This window comes from Colias philodice, chromosome 9 (genome assembly GCF_061535455.1).
Source record: "Colias philodice isolate Cphi_HAF_F1 chromosome 9, ilColPhil1 Martin Lab GWU primary, whole genome shotgun sequence".
In the NCBI taxonomy this organism is placed as follows: domain Eukaryota; kingdom Metazoa; phylum Arthropoda; class Insecta; order Lepidoptera; family Pieridae; genus Colias; species Colias philodice.
In genome coordinates this window covers 7127171-7149290 of record NC_143094.1, presented here as the reverse complement: position 1 = coordinate 7149290, position 22120 = coordinate 7127171, and the positions used below count along the sequence as shown (strand labels likewise).

At 34.2% G+C, this 22120-nt stretch overlaps 2 protein-coding genes across 3 annotated transcripts; one reads left to right on the top strand and one right to left on the bottom strand.

Moving 5' to 3' along the window:
• The first annotated feature begins 227 nt into the window (after positions 1-227).
• On the top strand, positions 228-5477 carry LOC149485906 (uncharacterized). Of its 2 annotated transcripts, none has more exons than XM_089699247.1 (3): positions 228-395; positions 3695-3868; positions 5005-5477. In XM_089699247.1, the coding sequence occupies exons 2-3, from the start codon at positions 3698-3700 to the stop codon at positions 5167-5169; spliced, it is 336 nt and encodes a 111-aa protein (XP_089555373.1). In that variant the 5' UTR covers positions 228-395; positions 3695-3697; the 3' UTR covers positions 5170-5477. The 2 variants fall into 2 exon arrangements, with proteins under 2 accessions (XP_089555373.1, XP_089555372.1); XM_089699246.1 differs by lacking the exon at positions 228-395 and adding an exon at positions 1465-1480 and having other exon boundaries at positions 5008-5477.
• On the bottom strand, positions 5447-20786 carry Nipped-B (Nipped-B cohesin loading factor). The gene is made up of 27 exons (XM_089699239.1): positions 20681-20786; positions 20219-20333; positions 17756-17924; positions 17078-17667; positions 16640-16842; positions 16317-16557; positions 16066-16227; positions 15767-15954; positions 15446-15683; positions 14825-15069; positions 13549-13782; positions 13162-13380; positions 12786-12968; positions 11851-12582; positions 11455-11775; positions 11157-11295; positions 10960-11084; positions 10542-10776; positions 10256-10410; positions 9651-9915; positions 9274-9464; positions 8767-8960; positions 8524-8647; positions 8291-8437; positions 7678-7871; positions 7018-7192; positions 5447-6503 (listed from the first exon to the last, which is right to left on the bottom strand). The coding sequence occupies exons 2-27, from the start codon at positions 20283-20285 to the stop codon at positions 6336-6338; spliced, it is 5904 nt and encodes a 1967-aa protein (XP_089555365.1). The 5' UTR covers positions 20286-20333; positions 20681-20786; the 3' UTR covers positions 5447-6335.
• Between the last annotated feature and the right edge of the window lie 1334 nt (positions 20787-22120).

The following is a 22120-nucleotide window of genomic DNA, read 5'->3' as shown; positions in this document are numbered from 1 at the left end:
TTTAATATAACTGGATTAAAATAATAAATCGATAATAATTTGTAATAATAGGATATCTGGCGGCAGGGAATCTAAGCTGTTGAACTTGTTGACATGAAATCCGGTCAGCGTCCCAGATATCAGTACTGTTGTGGTGATCTTATTTTTACTGGTAATTGTCCAAATTCAACGTCACAAAGACACGACCGGCATCGCGTCGGAGGCTCTCCGAAAGAAAGTAATTAACATCAGTAGTAATTCGTACATGCGTCAATTCACTCTTTTGTTAACTCAAATAAGCGGTGATATTGAAGCTATTAATACATCAACCAGATTCGTACGTGGAATTGTTTGTTGTATTGAAAGAGGCATTAAGAAAAGTTGTGTGGTGTAATTTTAAACTGAAGACTGAAATTGTGAGTAAATATTGAATTGCATTGTTATAAACAATATAGGTAGGTATGTAAAAAATGTTTGGGGCATATTTGTGTTAAATAAAAGCTAACTACGCTGCAGCGGCTACTATTTTTAACAAGAGATAAAGTACTCTTCACTTATTAGGATTAAAAGTATCTTCTTATAATTGTTATCATATCATATAAAAATATTTTATTAAGAAAGAAAAAAAAATGTTTCGTAAAAGTAGTACCTACTTACTTAGGTAGTAAAGAAAAAAATATAAGTAAGTATAATATGTAACTCTATGATAATAACTAATAAAAATGTAAAAAAAAACATTTAGTTACTAACTACCTAGTTACATTCAATAAAAATATAAATGTTACTCTGACAAGATAAAAGTTTAGTTTTAGTTTAGCCGGTACCTAGAGACTTCGTAGGATCAAAAACAAAATTCTGTAAGAGCCTAGAGGTTTATTAAATGATAAGTTCCATAATATATTTGGAAGTAAATTGTATGTACCTTTACAACGTAGAGCGTGGTAGAGCGTTTTTCAAACGCCGTTAAAACCTTTTATTTACAAGTTTCATTCGTAAGTATTTTGAGTCTGTAAGAAAACTTTTTATTTTAGATTTTTGTGGTCCATGATATAAACTAAAAATTTGTTTGTTTAAATCTCTTTTAGATTTGAGGTAGGTAGGTACCAAAATATTTACTTACAACCCAATTTTAAATTACGCAAATAATTCAGCCTTAGAAATGTTAATAAATAACTTACCTACCTACTTTAGATTCATTTATAATAAGTAGGTATCTAAGTATTGATTGATATTTACGAAATGATCCAATTTAAAATAGTTATAAGAAATCGTTCAAGTGACGATGTCGAAAAATGATTTCTTGTATCTGTGCCAAATATCCAATACAATTAAATTGCGTAGTTGTTTCTTACAGCATGGCTGTGTTTATTTTTGTACCATCAAGCGTTGGCCTCTCAGTAAAGCCTAGAATGTTTAACAGTGTTCGAACATGTGCATCGTAAATACCGTTCGGTATTAAATATATCTGTCTAATCATTCGATGCCAATAAATTAATTAATGGTAATCAATTAGAAATAGATGATCTGAAAGGCTTAAAAGGGTTCGAATTATTTATTAAATAATAAATTGAGATCACAGCAGTTAGCGGTTAGCCCCGGTTTATAAAACGGGGTACTAGTCTGTGGTACTAGTTATAATAACTCATTATATTTTACAAACATAAAAATTGTGGGTGGCATAAGGCCGCTTAACCTCTTACCTAAAAATAATCGCATGATGGAATATGGGAAATACGAATTATTAGCGAATATTATAATAATTGAAACGAATTATTATATTTGAAAATAGTTTGGAAAATCCAAAAGTGCACGCCTCATAATTTTTTTTGATAATTATTTATTAATTATTATTTTTGTTTATTTAATAACAATTAAACCACATCGAATCAGACCCTGAAAAATGAAAGGGTTCTATTCCTGAGCATACTCAAGCGTAAGAGAAAAAAAAAGACTCGATTAGTAAAGTATTTCGGTCGCTATCGGTTAACAAGAAAAAGGATCCGCACATACAGACACACGGACGTCCAAGACAGAACTTTTTTAAACTGTTTTTTAACTAGTTTAAATAACAAAAATGACATCAAAAATATCATGAACGTTAAAAATAGTGTTTTTTCTTAATATGTGTGTGTATGTATTATCTTACAAGTGCAATGTATGATACATAAAGACATTTTAAGTTTGAAAAATCAGATGTTTTGCGCGAAGTGACAGTAGTACCCACCTCAACGCTTCGCTTATGAGGCGTGCAATAGACAAAGGACTTTGATGATAAACTATCTGCGCTTCGTGGTTTCACCCGCGTGGCTCCGTTGCTGTTGGTCTTAGCGTAATGATATACATATATGGCCATCCTCGATAGATGAGCTATCTAACACCAAAATTTTCAAATCGGACCAGTAGTTCCTGAGATTAGCGCGTTTAAACAAACGAAGTCTTCATCTTTATAATTTCGTCATCATCAAGTAAGTATAAATTAAATAGGTTCAGCCGTTTCAAAGACGTCCTGGAACAATAGGCAATCATAAGAAAAGTTTAAAGGTTGTTTGATGTCTTGATATCGTCGATATGAACGACTGAGCGTTTAAATGACGCATCACGGAACTTAAACACGCCTTCCGAAATTAATTAGCAAAATACAGGATAATAAATCTTCTATATACAAAGTTCTTTATAATATTTCTTGAACACGCTCGCTGTGCTCAGGCCGTAAAGAATGTTTTTATGATGGATCAGATACTTCATCAATAAATACAATAAAGGGTAAGAATATAATTTATTTTACTGTAAAATGTAATGGAAATTCGATAATATTTCTCAATTTAAAACTACTAGGTAATATTATAAACGACAATGTGAATATAATCTATTGTATGTTCTTATGGATCTTCGCAGAAGAGATGATGCTTGTGACTTGTCAGTGATGTAGCTGTCTCTACCATAATAACACTTAGCTAAAGAAATACTTGCTTTTGCCCGCGGGTTCGTTTTGTTAGTCTCACACAATATGTTGTTTATATAATAAAATTTTAAAAAGAAAACATCTGAAAATTGATTATATTATTTCCAACGAAAAATGGTACGCAACCACACAAGTTACTATACTACAAGCTACAACCAACTACAACACATGAAATAAACTTAAAATAAATTCATAAGTTTAACTTCAAATATTAGCAGACAGACAGACGTTTCTTTATTTTGCGATTCGGAACACTAAAAATATAATAATGGTAATAAACTTCTATACTTTTACATAATCCTCCCATTTATTATTGTCACAAAATATATAATCTCACAATGGTCACTAAATCGGTTTAGTGGTTGAGTGTTTACGAAGAGACAAGACAGACAGAGTTACTTCCGCAATAATAATAGTACTAATTAGAAAATAATGATAATTAATTTTACGTGTACCATTTGATTTACTTATCCACTTATCCCTACTAATATTATAAATGCGAAAGTAACTCTAGTCTGTCTGTCTGCTACGTTTTCCCGCTTAAACCTCTCAACAGATTTTGATTGAAATTTGGCACAGACAAATCTTTAGAGTCTGAGAAAGTTGTTATGTTAGGCTAACTTTTATTGCGAAAAAACACCACGCGGGCGAAGCCGCGGGCGGAAGCTAGTATTAATATATTATGTAGTTAGAAAGTTACGATAGTCAGTTTTATGTAATATCACGTTTTTCATGTGGTACAATTGTTTACAGACAATGAGCGGAGAAGCTATATCGTATGACGACGTGAGCTACGTGGACGTGCACTCGCTGCCGCTGAGACCGCCGCAGCCACTCGTCCCGCCCGAGAAGGCCGTGCGCAGATCGTGGCACCCCGTCATGTGGGATGAAGCGAACAACGAAGAACAACCCGTTAAGGATGACGAGGTATATGTTATGTAGTGTTTTCCATGATTGACCATTGAAATTATTCCCGTAAAAATATATTTAAGTTAGTTAAATTAGTTATCATAGGAAAACATTAAAAATGTTTTTTTCAATAGTTACAATATAATTTCAATCACGCTATATTAGGTATAATTATTAAGTTACTAGCTGTGCCTCGCGGTTTTACCCACATTGCTCCGCTCCTGTAGGCGCGTAATGATATATATATAGCCTTATAGGCTATGGCTATATGGCTATAGCCATCCCCGAAAAATGGACTATCTAAAATCGAAAGAATTTTTCAAATCGGTCCAGTAGTTCCTGAGATTAGCGCGTTCTAACAAACAAACTTCAGCTTTATTATATTAGTATAGATTCTTATCAGATGATACGAAAACAAATGTAGTGTTTTTAATGATTAATTGCAATATTTTTGATGTATGCGGCATCCAGTCTAGTTGTTTCAGTGATATAATAGGATGGATTATTAGGTAAAGATTGTCTAATCTAAAAATGAACGCCCCTCCACTGTGTTTACGCTCACATTCAAAGTACGTGTATAGACGCAATACACACAAATTGGTCTGCCTCATTGGTCGTTCAGTCCTCCAGTCCTGTCCATGCCCGAACGACAGGACCAGTTGGCCAACTAGTGCATAAATGACGCGATGCACGACAGAACGGACGTGTCATTCCGTACATAGCGCACTCTCCCCGCCATACAATGCTAGGCACCTGAACTGATCGCCCGATTAGTTGACAAATCAGTGCGCGAAAGTCAAAGTTTGCAGTAGAATCGCCGCGCGCACACATATAAAAGTGGTTCAATAATTATTTGTCCTCACTCATTGAAACAATTAAGTTTAGTGGAAGGGCGTTCATTTTTAGATTAGACAATCTCTATAATGGTTATACTTTTTAATTTATGAATTTGCGTAATTCTTCAATTATCAAAATAATTGTATGTGACAAAACTGTAGCTTATGAGTTGCGTCTGGCTCGTATATGCATCCAATCAATTATAATTTAATGTGAATGTGTGTACTTCATGGTTTTTGAGAATTTTGTGTACTCTTACATGTTCTCTTATACCAAATATTATGAGAGCTCATTATATTATTATTTTTTTATTTCAGGAGGACCAAAAAACTAAAGAGTACCCTCACAAGAAACAGATTCGCAACATCAAGCGTCTCTTCGCAGAAGGAAAGATAAAACCGACATCAGAATCTCTCATATTTTTCCTTTGTAATAAATTTTCGATATCTGAAGAAAGGCAGGCTAAAATGAACTCCGGTTAATAGGCGGCAATAATTATGTCAATTAAATTAACAAAATAATACTGTAATTATACTAAAAACATATGTACTAAAACTAATTTTGTGATAATATTTGTATTGTGGAACATTTATAAAAGAAACAACTGTATTAATACAATAATAATTGGTTTAAGATGTGATATAAATATTAATTAAGAAATAAAATGTAATAATGTATCAATTTATATTTTCATACTTTAGCATTTGTTCTTCGATCAAGGTAATAAATAACAAGGGCAATAAATAGAAAAAAATTAAATAAAAATAAAAATCTATCCGTGTAACTTTAATGTTCTCTTATTTATCGAAATGCAGCATATTGCAGTATCCTCCATATTCAACATAAATCTTTTATATCTATATTACATAGACGCCGATACGTATAAAAATTATGCACTCTATTCCTTGTACCGGTCGCGGCGACGCACGACAACAAATTGACCTACACGTTAGTGTCAGTCGCGGCTCGCGACGCTCATTCGGAAATGTTACATAATATAATTTATTCTTCATAGAAATTATCTACACACAAGACTTTCGTAACAAAACGGAATCTTACATCGTCGCTCATTATGTAACGCAGCGAATGCATTTAGAATTTATCATCACTCTAATGTTTCGTTTTAACGTATAGCTTCGAATCACTTTCATAAATGAAATCGAAAGCTTGGGTTTTTGAGATTGGCTGCATTACAAAATGAGCGACGTTACATTTCAAGTGACAGCCGGCCCCCATATTCAATCCGTCTGCAATCGTCGCTAAATATTCAACGTTGTCGTGTAAAAAAGTTCTAACAATTCATGACAAACAACATCGCCGGTGATTCACTAAGAGATTACAATATTGCAAACGGATCGAACACGGGGGCCGCGCCCATAATCCGCGCGCACTTTGTCGCGGGCCGTCGAAATAAATACAACATAAGGGTTCGCACCGATGAATCGTCATAAACACGTTCGACACTCCGTTTTCGACAACGTTCCGAATCGTGCACGCGTTCCGAGTGAGACACGTCCGCCACTTCACTTCACAACACAAACGTAACATAGCACAGTCGGGGGGGCGCGCGGCCGCAGCGAGCAGAATGTATATCAGTGCGTACATATTGTATAATAGTGTCCTCTCACTGTGAGGGCGCGCACTGTCACTAGGTGGCGGGCGGCGGCGCGGCGGGCGGCGGCGCGCTCTTGCTGCTGCCCGCTCCCCCCGCCCCCGCGCCCGCCGCCCCCGCCCCCGCACCGCCCGCCGCCGGCGCCGCGCTCGCCTCCTCGTCCTCCTCTTCCTCCGGGTCGAACTTCAACATCAACTGCTTAAACTGAAATGGAAACACAATTAAGCATTTATTTGATGAAACACTACTTTTACTAGTCATAAAACTGCGAGGAGTCTTCCTGATAGGCATGATAAAACATAACATATGCATTTCCAGAACAAAAGTAACACAAAAATCACATTGCCATGTGCAAAACACGCCTTTTATCTTCGTCTTGAAAATTGAAATGTATCAGTAGTTGCATACTAATTACATACATATATTTTATTTCACAAGAATATTAGCTAAAATATACATATCTGGTATCTTTCATCATATTTATTTCAACAGTATTGAAAAGCTTCCTAAATGCAAAATTTTAAAATAATAAAAATGATTCTATCACCAAGCGGGATTCGAACCAGCATCTTTTTGCCACATTTGGGACAAAATTTCCCATATCCTTTAAATTTTTTTTAATAACCTTTAAATTAAATTATTAATTATTAATAAAGAAGAAAAAAAGCATTAATAGACAAATTCTATATGAAACAGTGAAACAAATGACAACACGTACCTCTAGATAGTCGTCGACGAGTCGCCGCCGGCCCCGCTCGTCCAGGTCGTCGTCCACGTCGCCCTCCTGCAGCTGCGCCATCGTCGCCTTGGGCTCGAACTGCGGCGCGTGCCGCCGCGATATCGCCTTCTCGTACACCTTCACGTTCTCCGACGGGGAGTACTGGTTTATTTTCCTACAACACAAGTACAATATATTTTAAGTGCAACCTGTATGGCGATATTTAAATGCAATGACAGATTAACACACATCAGTCTAAATTTTTAAATAACCTCATCGTTAAAAATCTCAATAAACAACAGATCTTCCTTTTTTAGAAATTTATATTTGTATTAGAGCTATACAGTTTTGCACTGATATCTTGTAAGGCAAATCACAAGTCTCTATGACAATCTATCGATCATTAAAAACAATAAAATACACATTTTTTTAAATATATACTAGATAGGGAAGTGCTTGACCACAATCTTGCCTGATGGAAAGCTAAGATGTGGCCTAAGATGTAACGCACTTTAATCCTGTACAGCAAAATAATTTTAAAAATATCTAAACCGAACTAAAAAAAAAGTTCAAATTCAAAAATAAATCTAAAAAAGGTCTTCAGGGGTTTTTGTAAAATGCATAAAGCAGCGCCTCCGCCCCCCGTCCCGCAGTACTCACGCGTCAGTGAGCCCGTACAGCTGCTTGAGGTGCTGCTTGAGCACGAGCAGCAGCAGGCAGCCGCGCGCCTGTCGCATGGCGTCCCGCAGCGGCCGCGCGTCGTCCGGCACGCGCGCCAGCAGCGCCTCCGCCTCCTCCTCGTCCTCCTCCTCGTCGAGCGGCTCCTTCTCCTCCACGTTCGTTTTTATTAAACCCTGGTACATTAAAGATTAAATGTTAGTTTTTTTTTAATTAGTAGTGTAGTAACCTCACAAGCCATACCCTAGGAGATAATGGTTAAATAGAGCAAATTCCAACACTGGCTAAACGAGATGTAAAAAATTTATTTGTAGTTTTATACCTTAAAATGTTTATAAGTTTAAAGACTAGAAAAAGGTCGATCAAAGCGCAGATTTCAATAGATAGCATGGAGTAAGGCACATTAAATCGAAAAAGTAGAAGTATGTAATTCGATTGGGGATGACGATGCCAAGCCTTCAGGCATCGTCACGCTACAGCGAATAGTTGTGGGTTTATCTCCCGCCTCATGATCGATTGTTTTTTGCTTAAGATGGCGAAGCCGGCTAGTAATGTGGAAGTATTATTTTATTCATAAAAAAATAAGTTATCATACCTCACGAAAAAGCTGTAATAAATTGGATCCCGACGTAGAAATAATAATATCAATATGGTGTATAATAAACAAAGGTTCATCTTGAACTTGATATGGAAAGTAGCTCAAGTTGTCAGCCAAAAAGAGCATCTGATCCAACGGCGCAGTCTGTAAATATACAAATTATACATTATAATATTTTACAAATATTAAATACATTTTCACATAGAACTAAAAGAAAACAATATAATTACCGAAGCGTCATCGAATTGTTTTAATAATGACAAAACAAGCGCTCTTCTTTGCGGTCTCGTATTTCGTAATAATGAATATAAAAATCCATTTAATGATGAGGGTAAATCGTCTTGCTCTTTTTTCCTAAAAATATAAATAAAATCATGACACGGAATTTCTAATTTTGTAAAGAAGTTGATTGTAATTTGTAGTAAATCAAATTTTACGAAATTTTGAAGTACAAATATAAAGCTATATCTTACCTAAATCCTCGAATAACTCCTTTGTTATCAGACTGTAAAATTTTCTGTAATTGATAGGAAAGTTTAATTCCTAGTTGAGCTTTCATGTGAATAAAGCCCGGATATTTCTTGTCAATTTCTTGCAGGTTTTTATCAGCTGTATGTGAGACCGTAATTTCTGTATCCGTGCTCATACATATTAAATATGGAACAATCTGAAAAAAAAAAGTTTATATTAATTAAATATTACTAAGATTACTACTTACTAATTTTAGATGAAACTTTCAATGAGTGTTTTTTTCACGTCCACAAATCTATGGAGACAAGTCTTACTTTGCATTTTGAAATAATCGTAAAAAACAATACAATTACCACAAAGTATTTTTATTCAAGTAAATTTTTAACAAGTCCTCATGAATAGTCATTTTTTCAAAACTACAGCTTATTCAGAAGGACGAAGGTTGCGCCTTACTAACAAGATAAATAAACAATAATAATAAACACTTTAATTTAAATAAATTACATTACCTGTACTGGATGCACTAAACCCTGCGCAAGCACCAACTGCACTACCTTCATAGCGCTTGATCGCACCGTAGTGCTCAAGTGCAGGAACGAACCCAAGATCTCTTTGAGGTATAACTGAATCACAGTTGATGCCATTCCAGATGACACATCACCCATTTCCTTAAGATTCTCCATTTTAGATCTTTTTGACCCTGTATATAAAGGTTAGTTTTATTTATAGGGGCAATAATTGCTTATTCAGTTGCATGCAGACATTTTTTGTTAGCGAAAAGCTACAATTTATGATGCAATATAGAATCAAAGCATTTGCAGCAACATGCTTCAACTCAATCTTATTTCGTAAAATTAATTTCAAACTAATAAAATATAAAACTCACATTCTCTATCTTGTCTTATCATTCTTTGCTCCTCTTCCTGTAAGTACATTTCGATATTTCTAAGCACATCCGCTTTCATCTCGATAGGCGCAAGATCTGACGTTAAAAGGTGATGATAAAACTCCTTCAGCTCAGGCCGAAGCATAAATTCGTAATGCCTGACGCACACTGATCCGAGCGCTTTCAGTGTGTGAGATACAAAATCCTCGTCTTCTAAATTAACGAAAAACATCAGCGTGCTATACACTTGTTCCTTGATGTCACTCTGTAAAAAATACATGTAATTTAAATACGATTATTTGTACATACGATTATTTGCACATGCTAAAAGAAAAAGAGGAAGACAAAGAAAAAGGTGGTCGGATGAGATAAGGAGAGTGGCTGGGCCGCTCTGGCTACGGAAGGCGAAAGAACGTGTCGAGTGGAAGAAGTTGGAAGAGGCCTTTGTGTCACAAGGACACGCCAACACACACAAAGCAATTTAATTTTAGTTAATAAGTAAAAATGTAACCTGTATTGGCAATAAAGGCTATAAATAAAAAAAAATAAAAAATTTGTACATAAATATTTCATTTCACCTTTTACAAATTTGTAATCAACTGTACCTGCAATCCATCAATCACTTTACCGTCGGTAAAGTCAAAATATCTAAGTAAAAGTCCAACAATGAATAAAGCTCTTCTAAAATGTGGTCGCGAGTGCAGCGATCGCGTCACTTCAGGATTGCGTTGCCAGCCCTGTTTCCATTGTAGTAAAATACCTTAACAAGAAAATAATTCGTTACAAAACTCTATTGCTTGTTAAATGCCTGTTTGATTAGCTGTATATAGAAATAGAAGAAAAACATTCAACTAAAAGAAAAGTCCATAATAATAGGACAAATTAACTCACTGTGATACTGGTTAAAGACGTCTCTTATAAGTTTATAATTGTGCGTAAGATTGTTAACAATGGCAGCGAGGCAGGCTATACACGACGCTATAACAAGTTGGCCGCGCTGTAATATCAGTTTAACAGCGTCTTCTTCTAACTGCGCTAGAAACACTTCACTGGGATGCTCCATTAGAGGGACAACTAGTTCCAAAGTGGATGCCACGGTTGACATTATTTGCTGTTCATACTGATTCTATAATTTTAAAATATTATAATGTTACAAAATCATTTCGAAAGGTCACACAAAAAATTTAATTTCGTAAACTATCAATAGGATACAATTATCGATATTATAATAGAAGATTCAAATCTTTGACAATCTTTACGTAATCCTTCAATGGGAATGACTCATAAACATAAAGAAAAAACATTTTACCTGACATTTTAAGCTTAAGTAAGGCTGCAGCGTCAATGCGTGATTAACCAGCAACTGAGGCCTTATCTTTGCGAACAAATGTAATGTTGAAAGGCACGCTAATATACGCTGGGATGAACCATTTCCTACAAATAAAAAGTTATATAATACCATACAAATTATATGCATCAATTTAGGAAAAAGTTTTCTCTACCTACCCTCAGTGCTAGTTTCTTCTAACTGTAATAAATGTTCAATAAGGCAATCAACAATCTGTTGACAGGATACCAATAACGATTTAGGCGGTTGGTAAATTATCTTGGTCGAATCATCCTTGTCCTCTTTAGGTTTAAATAACTGAAAACATGCTTTTTTATTAATAACATTTCAAATAAAATGGACTTATGTGAAAATATTATATACACCTAGCAGAAACAAAATGAAAGTTACAATATTATATACTTCTTTATCACAAAATTTAGTTGCAGCTAATTATTATAATTTTTTAACACTTACACTTGTCAATAATTGTTGAAACCATTCTAAACCCATATCTCTCGAAGATATAACAACATCGGTGATGTTAAGAACTTTCCTCGTCAAAGGATCTGCTGTGGCGGTCGTCATATCGAGTGTACCAGGTCGCGCCGTGTTCGGACACGGCGTAAACCACATGTTTTGAAACACTTCCATAACCAATTTCCGGATACCCTCCTCATCGTTAACTCGTCTAATCATTTTTACACATATTTCGGGTATCTTGGGAAATTCAGGACATTCTATACATATATCTTTTAAGATTTTTATCACTCTTTTCCTTACAGAAACACCCGTATCCTGAAAAGTTTAGAAAGTTTTAATCAATATTGCACTGTTAAATTATAATTTTTAATTTAAATAGTGTTTACTTACCAATATTCTATTCGAAAGCATGCCGTAATACTTGTCGATAAGGTCGGGCCGACTGAGAACAAACTTGCCGACAAGGTCCACGGCTGCCTCACGCACTGCAGTCGACTGATCGAGAAAGGAGCGATTGACACCAATCTGCATGTCCGGCCTCGCCAGAACTGATGGGTCCGCTTCAACTATCATTGTCAAGCATTTCATTGCTTTTGTTCGAATCGCTATTGTGTTCTCGCACAATATTACTAAAATCTTTCTCAAATATTTATCAAAACTTTGTGAAAAAGATCTCTTGGACGCTAAGTACTGAGATATTAGCTCTGCTCCACTATAATCTATGTATGATTGCATCACTTGCACTTGAGTCCCACCTTGATAGCGAAATGGTCTGATTTTTTCTAAGAAAAAAGCTTTCCGCCGTTCTATCGTTTTAAACTTTTCCGCAGATAGTACAGCAGTTGAAGTGTTCTTTTTAGATTCTTTTACCATTTCTTCGTCGTCATCCGAGTCCTCGTCACTCGTCTCATCCTTGTACCGTTTTTTCGATTTATGTTTAGGCTTTTTAGTAGGTGACGCTTTAGGTTGTATAACCATATCCCTGTACCACTGAGTAATATAAAAATGACGTGCGCAATTCCATGCTTGATCTTTCTGTCCATTGATGGCTAAATAATCGAGTAAAACCCTCTGTAAGAATTCTGTTCTTTGTTCATCTTCATCTAATCCAGAGGAAGGGGTCTAAAAGTTTAAGGTATGTTTATTTTAAAGGAAAACTGAAGAAATGAGGGACAAGAAATTTGTCTTCTCCACCAACCAAGACAAATTTGATATCCCTCCGTGTAATCAAAATAATTTACAAATTCAAATGGGAAGTATGGTTCCCAAATTTTTTGTGTATGGAACATTCATTTAAATTGAAGTTTCATAAGGATTAAACTTACATGTCCCTGGGATCCATCCTTCTCCTCCTCAGCGCGAATATCCCTAACAACTGCGTCCATAGTAGACAGTTTGGCGCGCGAATGCACACTGTCTCGCCTGAGTCGCGACGCAACCAAACCCAAATACTCCAATGATGCGACGCGAACTGGCATTTCCATCGATTTGTCAGACATATATTTAACCTAAGAAACAAAAAATCATATAATTTATTTATTTAAATTTTTTCAAAGCAGCCTTTTTGTGTGGGTGTCATGCGTGTCATGAGCAGGAACAAAAAATCTAGCCAGCGTTAAAATGTAAACAATGTGTAAATACAGCTGTTACTTAAACATATTTATCAAATTATTTTTACAGATGAAATCATAAAATACTCACAAGCATTGTTCCAAGTAAACTCAGTAATAATTCGGTAGCGGGCCATTCTGGTTTGTTGACTGTCGTAAGTAAATCATGAACAAAATTTTCAAACAGGGGCCTGAAATCTACTTCTTCCGTGCGACTTCGGCACTTATTTAAAAATGATGTCAGGAATGTTCCGCCCACGCTTATAGCTGCCTCATATCTAGATATTATTAAGAGGTCCTTGTCAACATGCTGAAATGGAGAAAGCATTAATTTGGCCATTCTTAATATAATTTATTTAAAAATGATGTATAATTAAGTTTGATTAAGAATTTATTAACAGCACAAATGGTAAATTATTCATGTAATTTTCCTTTCAAAACAGCAACTTTACAAAAAAAATTATTTTGGCAGCCTTACCTTTTTACTCTCAGATTCTACTTCCTTATCCTTATCTTGTGACTTGCACAAAGTCTCTGGCAGTGTAACGACACATTGGACGAGTTGCAACACAAGCGCTGTGAGCATCTGAATGTGTTGGTCCGAGCTCAGTTGGAATGATCGCAAGTTGTGTTTGGAACTCGGTATCCGCGCTATCGACGCCAATATATCCTCCAATAGCAACCGCCGGTGTTGCTCGTATTTAGTGAATATCTGAACAAACAGTTAAATTCTTATTAGAACCGAAACGCACTTATGTGTTATATGCCGATTAAGAAGAGCTGGAACGTCAACACATTTACACATTGCACATGTGTAGAGTCTGTGAAGACGCGCGCGGCGTGACGTCATACTGCATACGCATCATGAAAAGTCTGCACGTCTCTCTCGCGCGCAAACTAGCTTATGAGGGTGAAGGGGACAATTATTGTTTTTATTTTGCAATTGTTTATAAATACAGGGTGATATAATTTAAACAAAGACATTAGGTATACTTCTAACTATATTCGACGAGATACTTCGCGGCACGCGGATTAGAATATTTTTTTTACTTTATCTAGGTTAAATTATGTAATAATTTTAATAAGTTTTGTAAGCAAAATGTAAACGCCGTAAGTTAAATTTTTCATACATAGCTGAACAATATAGCTTTTATTGTAATGTAGCCTTATCTCTTACGTGCTAGGGTTACGCTTGTCTTGTTTCTTGGGAGTGAGCGCACGTGTTATTTGTATTGTTTTTATCGTTATTTAGAATAGTTAGTGTTCATCAATTGAGTTACTTTTAAATTATAATTTTACATTTAAATTATGAGAGCTTTCATAATTATATTTGTATACGTATACTTATCTACAACGCACCCATTTAACAATTCAAGTCTACACTTAAACTAGAGTCGCATTTATTTTTGAACATACTTTATAGTAAAATTGCATATAAGTGTGAGTACTGTGAACATGCCAGCTTTCCTTAATCGACCTGTAAAAATATGATTGTCTATTTGCATAGTAAATTTGTCACATATCATGATGAATCTGTTTAAAATCGAGACTACATAAATTGAACCGAAATTTTAAACTTTCATCTTATTTGTTAGCTAAAAAGGTTCAAGATAAATTACTTTTGCATAAATTAAAAATATTTTTATTTCCTCATAAGCTTTTCCTTCTTGACATAAACTTTTCTTAGAACTTATCATATTAATAAATTAATAAATATCAGTTTTTGACTAGCTCGGATAACTTTTTACACTTACCGTAGTAACCAGTTTGAGCGCGGACAGCTGCAGTTCACTTATATTCTCGACGAAGAACGGCGACACAGCCACAGTGGATGCGTGTAACACCGTTGTATCCGTGAGGTGGTGGGCCGCGAACAGTTCGCCGAGCAACGTGACGCACTCGTGCGCGTGCGTGTACAGCTCGCGCACCGCACGGTTCGAGTTGCCGCTGCGCTGCTTCGCGTGGGACGCACCGCCGCCGCGACGCTTGCGACCGTCCACTGGTAACGTTCGATGGTCAATTATTTTGGTTATACAAATCGTGAATTAATAATAAGAAAATTGTGTCTTTCAATGGTTGGTAACATAGATGAAAAGTTGAATGATTAGGATTTTACATGGTAAAAAATAATATACGGGCATTTCTCCGCAACTCGACGTCAAGCACCTATTTTGCGTGAAATTTTACATGGTAAGTAAATATTAATTTTAATATTGTATTTATTTATTTCTAAACCTTTAGAAGTAAAGTATAGATAAGTAATGTGATAATGGATTTTATGGTAGAGCCTCTTTTATGTTCAAGTCACAAAAACATAAATTCTGTTTTTAATATCTATCATTTTTAACCAAATTATAAACGGAAGGAAATCTTACCTTTTTTCTTAGAAGTTATCTGGATACTGTACACTGGATCATATACACAATAGATGGTATTGTTAAGTTGAAACTTTATAAACATAACAATTCTATCAATAACATCTTCTAGATATATACGCTTAGGCATACTCGGGGATGTCATTATATATAGAGCTGTTAAACACGCATCAGATGCACACATTACTCTTTCCAGTGCAGATTCCAACCAAATCTGCCGCATTTCTTCACTGTCATCCTAAAAATAACAATATTTAATATTTATTAATAACATATATATTTTCTATAAGTAGCATAAAATGTATAGGAATAAAAACTCACCGGATCGCCAACTAGAGACATTTTTTCAGCAGCTCTTATATTTTTCTCCAATATATTTAATAATCGAACTAATCTGTCTGCTGGAATGGCCTCCATAGCACCAAGATTTTTGAGCTTTGCTGCTTCTGAGCATAACTCCTGAATTTGGTAACGTGGTAATAACAATTCTTCTGGAATATCTGGACCCTCTGAAATTAAATGAAGTTATATAAAAATGGTTTTAACAATATGTTTCAATTGGAAAAATATACACTCATTGTTTCAGTTTAAAAATATCATCTGAAAACAAAATGACATACCCATTTCTTCTGTTATTATCACATCATCATCAATAGTTTCAAAAACAGCATCTATTAGTTTATTGAATCTCTGATAAGTATTTGTTTCCATAAGTTCATCTACAGATAGCATTTCTAATACAGGTACTAATCTCCTTTCAACTTTTCGTAGTTTAGGTCGTACTGAAAAAATAAAAATGGTTAGAAGTTCGGACTTGTCTTGAATTTATTAGAATTTAGAACATTAATTTTAAATTTTAAATAAGAACAACCTATAGCTGTTTCTTTTTCTTCCTTTTTACTGGCTTCTTCATGTTTCCTTTTCACAGCTTCCCAATTTTTTTCTCTAGCCATGTCGATTGCCTCTCTTTCTTTATCTACAGGCTTTGAAGTATTTTGCTTTTGTTTCGATTTTGCCTTCAATGGTGTATTATCATCGGAATCTGATTCAACTGTACTATTTTTTCGCACTCTTTCGTCGCCAGTAAACTCGTGTTTTTTCAATAACCCTTCCTTTATGTAATAAAAGTGAAATTGGATTAGTTTTTAAAATTTGCATTTCAAATCTCAATTGAGCAAATGTAAAGTAACTTACAGAGAGCCGGCCAATTTTTACAACGGGATATCTACTATTAACAGCACTCGCACTTTTAGATTGGTCTTTTTCTTGTGCAGTGGCCGGTGGCGGCGCGTACGGAGCGCCCATTGAAGGTTGAGGCACTTGAGGTTCCTGCCGCAGTGGGGATGGCGCTACGCTAGCTTGAGCTGGTGATTGACCAGTCATCACCCCACCGCCTTCTAGATAAATAAATTGTTGAAACATATAATTTTAAATTTATAACCAAGAATAAATATTGAATTTTATGATAAATCTCAAAATACAAGATTTTTAAATTTTTATTTGTAGATACTCAAACACAATTAAATTAACTTAAAATAAAAATATAACTAGATTGTTTAACTGTTCTATATTATATTGTGTGTTACTTAATTTATTTTTTTAAATGAATTGAAAGAAAATTGAAAAAATTACCTTGCCCAAATACTTTATCTTGACCCTGCATAAGTTGCTGCTGTTCAGGTATATTGTTTGGTGACATAGACAGTGGATCTTTGTCTTCACCAATATTAGTTCCAAAACTTCTATTTTCTTGCAGCAAACTATTGTAGAATCCGCCGTTTTGTGGGTTTGCTGAATTGGTCAAAGGGCTTGTGTATGTATTTGACTGGTTAGCACTATTCCATGGCGGGGAAATGTTATTCTGGGCAGTTATATTCACTTGACTTCCTGGTCGGGCTTGTGAAGGTGGAGAACCAATGTTTACATGTGGAGATGATTGGCAAGGAGAAGCTAGTAATTGCTGATTTGGGATGGGTCCCGAATGGACAGCCGTGCCGTGGGATGATGGGCTTGAATGTACAGTAGAATGTGATGTATAATTAAAAGTAGGTGATGGTGACATTCCATTAAATTTTGATGTATTTAAATGATTGCCCCAGTGATTTGATGGCTGTTGGTCAAACACATTGGGATTTACGTTGAGGATTGCCTTTAGCAATTCAGGAGTAGATTGTTGTGGAGCAGGACTGACAGCATTTGGTATAGTTTCATCTTTTAAGTCTCTGCAAAAAGTAAAGTATTATGTTATTATATTTTGCTAATTTGCTAATTATTATTTCTGAAAAACATACAATATAGAAATTTACTTACATATGTTGAACCGAAGTTTGCATAAGTGATTGTAGCAATAATGATACTAAATTATCATCTCTAGTTGCAAGTAATATTGCAGCTTCTTCGGCCACTCTTGGATGAAAAAGTTGGGATTTATTGTTAAGTGTTGATGGTAAAGGTGTAGGGAGGGGAAGCACAGGTAACACTGAAAACAAAATTAATTGATGGATATAATAATATATATTTTATCAGCAGCAAATATTTTCAAAATTGAACTCCAGACCAGAAAAATATTTCACCTATTCAATTATAGCCAAAGAAAGCCTCAGAATGTATTGAACACCGAAAGCAAAAGCATACTAATGCATATATAAATACATATTACATCCATACTAATATTATAAATGCGAAAGTAACTCTGTCTGTCTGTCTGTTACTCAATCACACCTTAACTACTGAACCAATTTGCATGAAATTCGGTATAGAGATATTTTGATACTCGAGAAAGGACATAGGATAGGTTTTATTCCGGAAATCCTACGGGAACGGGTTTTTCTTTGAAAACGCGGGCGAAGCCGCGGGCGGAAAGCTAGTATGTAATAATGTTAATATTCTAAATTATATAAGTAAACAATGATTTTAATTATAAATGAATGGCTGTGACAAGCTGTGAGATTTCTTTAAATTCCTTCGCTCTAACTGTGAGCCTTAGTTCTATACACATACATTACCACTGTACCACTATTAAAAACAAAAAATTTAGTAATTCTAGCAAAAGCTACAAAGAACAATGGCAGAATAATAATGGATAAAAAATATTATGCATCCAGAAATGTAATTTTTATAAAATTAGTTCACCTTTTTATCTAGATTTTTTAAATAAATACATATTGTAATTAAAGCCACAAAGGAATAATAAATTCTTGGATGATCAAATAGCAATTGTTTACATCTTGAATTGTGTAAAATTTTAGTTAATAGTCAATTTTCACAGTTCAAGTGTTGTCAATATTTTTATTTTTACATTTATATTATTTGTAGAAATCATAAGTAAATATTACCCAGGACTTTCTGAAGTTATAAAAATAAAAGTGACAATATGAATATTTATTACATGAAATGTTAGAGCGTATACGCACTATGCGGGTAACCGCATTGCGGGTAGCCGTCCGGCTGACCGCAAGCACAATTATGTACGTAATATTCATTTCTATGCGCACTGTGCGGTCTGCGGTTGCGTACATAATTGTGCTTGCGGTCAGCCGGACGGCTACCCGCAATGCGGCTACCCGCATAGTGCGTCTACGCTCTTATGAGCATTAAATATGAGACAGTTAAACAAATAACCACAGAGTGTCTGGAATAACATGTCATTCATTTACAAGTATATTTTATAAGTAATATTATGGACAAAAGTAAAAAATAAATAAACTTTCATGATACTATCAATGTATACATTAAATAAATTATTATTATAAATGAGCATTAAGTATATAATGTTTCTTATCAGAATAAGTATATGAATGTATTTCACTGCAAGGAAACAATTTCAATGGACATTCCCAAAATTATACATATTCTCAAATCAAAATATTTTATCTAGATTAATTTAAACATAAAAACATAACAATTTAAATAAAAAAGGATGTTTAAATCAGCAATATTAAAAAAGGTTGAGTCTTATACAACCCGTAACTAATAAAATTATTTATGAAAAATTACATTTAAATCAGATTTTTATTTTAAAATTAATCAATCGGCAATCCTATTTGTTCCATAATGTCTAACAATTCGAAATTTAAAATTGGTATGAATTTTTATTTCTACTTCTATCTCATAGAGAGAAATTTATAGGTAAATAGGTACACCTATTTACCTATAAATTTCTCTCTTGAAATAAGTTTATATAAAGAAGCCAGTTAAATATTCAGCAAGACACCTAATCCATAATTTATTGAACCTATATAACCTAAAAGCACATAAAACTTTGAGCCATATAATTTAGTATTAAAATTCCTACATTATTCTATTAAAATTAATTTATTAATTTCAGTACATACACAACTCTCACAATTTTGCCAATGTTCAACTGTTAAGAACAGTTATCCTATTAAAATACCTACACAAACTAAACTTAGATTATTATTTTTACCTAATTATCTTACATGCAGTGAATGTCTTACAAAAATGCCAAGTCTTATTTAAAGTATAATAAATATATTTTTTTTTAATTAAATTCACTATAGTTGTTATTAAGTTTCCCAAAGTTACCAATTTTATTTACTGCAATCTACTCTATTCATGTAGATGAATTCTTAAAAAAATCTCATGTTGTTTATTTTCTTAGATGTCAAGTAAAAATATTTTTTTTTTCAAGAATTATTTTTTAATTAAATTACAATCTCCAATAAGTTATATTATATCCATCCAGACAGCACTTAGATTTTTTCAAAGTTACATATGTACAAGGTAATGTTATATAGAATGCATATTACTTACAGTCAGTTAAACTAGCTACTCCTGCCAAAGTTGTAATAGGGACACTTGGAATATCCCTCTCATTCATCTTGATCACAATATTTGATGTTATTTTCCAACGTTGATTACAATTATCCTAAAAGTCAAAAAGAAAGTAGGTTCTGTGGTAATGTAACACACACTATTTGGAGTTGTTTGCGTAGTCGCAGTTTCCATTATTATTTAACTTTCCACATAAACACTTAACACAGTTGCACATCTATTATTAGTATTTATTAAAGCCCGAGATTTACGGCACAAATATTTTAGTTTTATCCAAAGATTGTTGTGAAAATAGGGCAGCCGTCAATTTGATGCTTTGTTGTGCGTTGTGCATCAAAACGAAGGTCAGCGCATCTGTATGACACTCCCAGTATAATTGAGAAAAAGTTGATTATTTAACATTAATTAATATTCTTTTGCTATATACTCATTTATACTCACTGAAACATAATGTAAACTATTTATATCCAGGACAAACCAAACATAATCCTAACATTTATGATAAATCAAGGAATTGTGGCTTTGTGTTGCCCATATAAATAAATTATTAATTTGAGTTGCCACTATCTAATAAATATGCGACAATTCCACAGCCGGCCATTCACGCGAGAAACATTATTTAAACAAATTTATCTGGCAATGCTAAATGAGTTTCTGAGCTCTTGTTAAATATTTTAAAAACATTTGTTTAGAAAACTGTGAAGAATAATTATTACTTTCAATTTTCTTACTTCAAAGATTTTTGAACTAGTTGGCTCACAGAACATCACAAAAAAAAAAATACCTACGTAGATACAGACCGTACTTTGTGTTTGTACTTTTCGAATTTTCCTGAGGAATTTTCCCTAAAGTGGTAAATGTTAAAAACACAGGTTAAAAATGTGCTATAACGATTAAAAAATGCTTTTATGAGAAGTCTAATTTAATAAATAATTTGAGTTTGTTTTAAATGTTCAAATAAAAAAAGCATGTAATGTACTTGCTTTTTATAAAAAAAGAGCGTGTGTCACACGTGTCAGAAGTGAAACTTCTTTGACATAGTTCAAAGTGAAAGATAACAAAATCGTCACCATTCTAAGGGCGTATTCAGAAAGAAAGCTTGAAACTTATAAGCGCTTATCGGCGCTTGTCATGTTCATATATTTTCCTGTCAGTGCTGTCAACCCGCGCAGGAAAATATTATATGAACATGACAAGCGCCGATAAGCGCTTATAAGTTTCAAGCTTTCTTTCTGAATACGCCCTAAGGGAGTATTCAGAGAGAAAGCTTGAAACTTATAAGCGCTTATCGGCGCTTGTCATGTTCATATATTTTCCTGCGCGGGTTGACAGCACTGACAGGAAAATATATGAACATGACAAGCGCCGATAAGCGCTTATAAGTTTCAAGCTTTCTTTCTGAATACGCCCTAAGGTCACCATACTCCATGATCTGATGGTATTACCATGACGCGACCTTGACATTTTAGTCTCATCTCGCAGAAGTTTTATTTAAAAAATTTACACATGAAATAATTTTCAGTAGTTATATGTATTTATTTCAACCAAAGACTTTATCTATTACTACTAAGTTTCTAACTAGTCTGTTTAAAGGTTCAATAGGGTGCAGGTGCAAAGACCGGTTCGAGCGAGAGCGTGCTCGTAGGGCAATTGTCTCTTTCTAATGAGGTGACCATGGCCCACGGCCAAACAAAATCTTTGGGAAAAAATTGGGATAAATTGTTTGAAAAACGAGCGTGTAAATTATGTTCCAGAATACGTATTACATGATTAAATGATGATATGCTAATTTATTTAATGAAATTAAATAAATTAATACTGAAGAACCGTAAAAATAAACTAAAACATAGTGTACGTAAATTTGTACTAACACTGATAAAC

Coding starts and splice junctions, on each gene's coding strand:
- LOC149485906 (XM_089699246.1), top strand. Junction 3,869..5,007: donor AACCCGTTAAGGATGACGAG/GTATATGTTATG, acceptor TTATTTCAGGAG/GACCAAAAAACTAAAGAGTA.
- Nipped-B (XM_089699239.1), bottom strand. CDS start 20,285: ATGAATGAGAGGGATATTCCAAGTGTCCCTATTACAACTTTGGCAGGA. Junction 11,776..11,850: donor TGCTTTCGAATAGAATATTG/GTAAGTAAACAC, acceptor TAAACTTTTCAG/GATACGGGTGTTTCTGTAAG. Junction 8,961..9,273: donor GTTTAGTGCATCCAGTACAG/GTAATGTAATTT, acceptor TTTTTTTTTCAG/ATTGTTCCATATTTAATATG.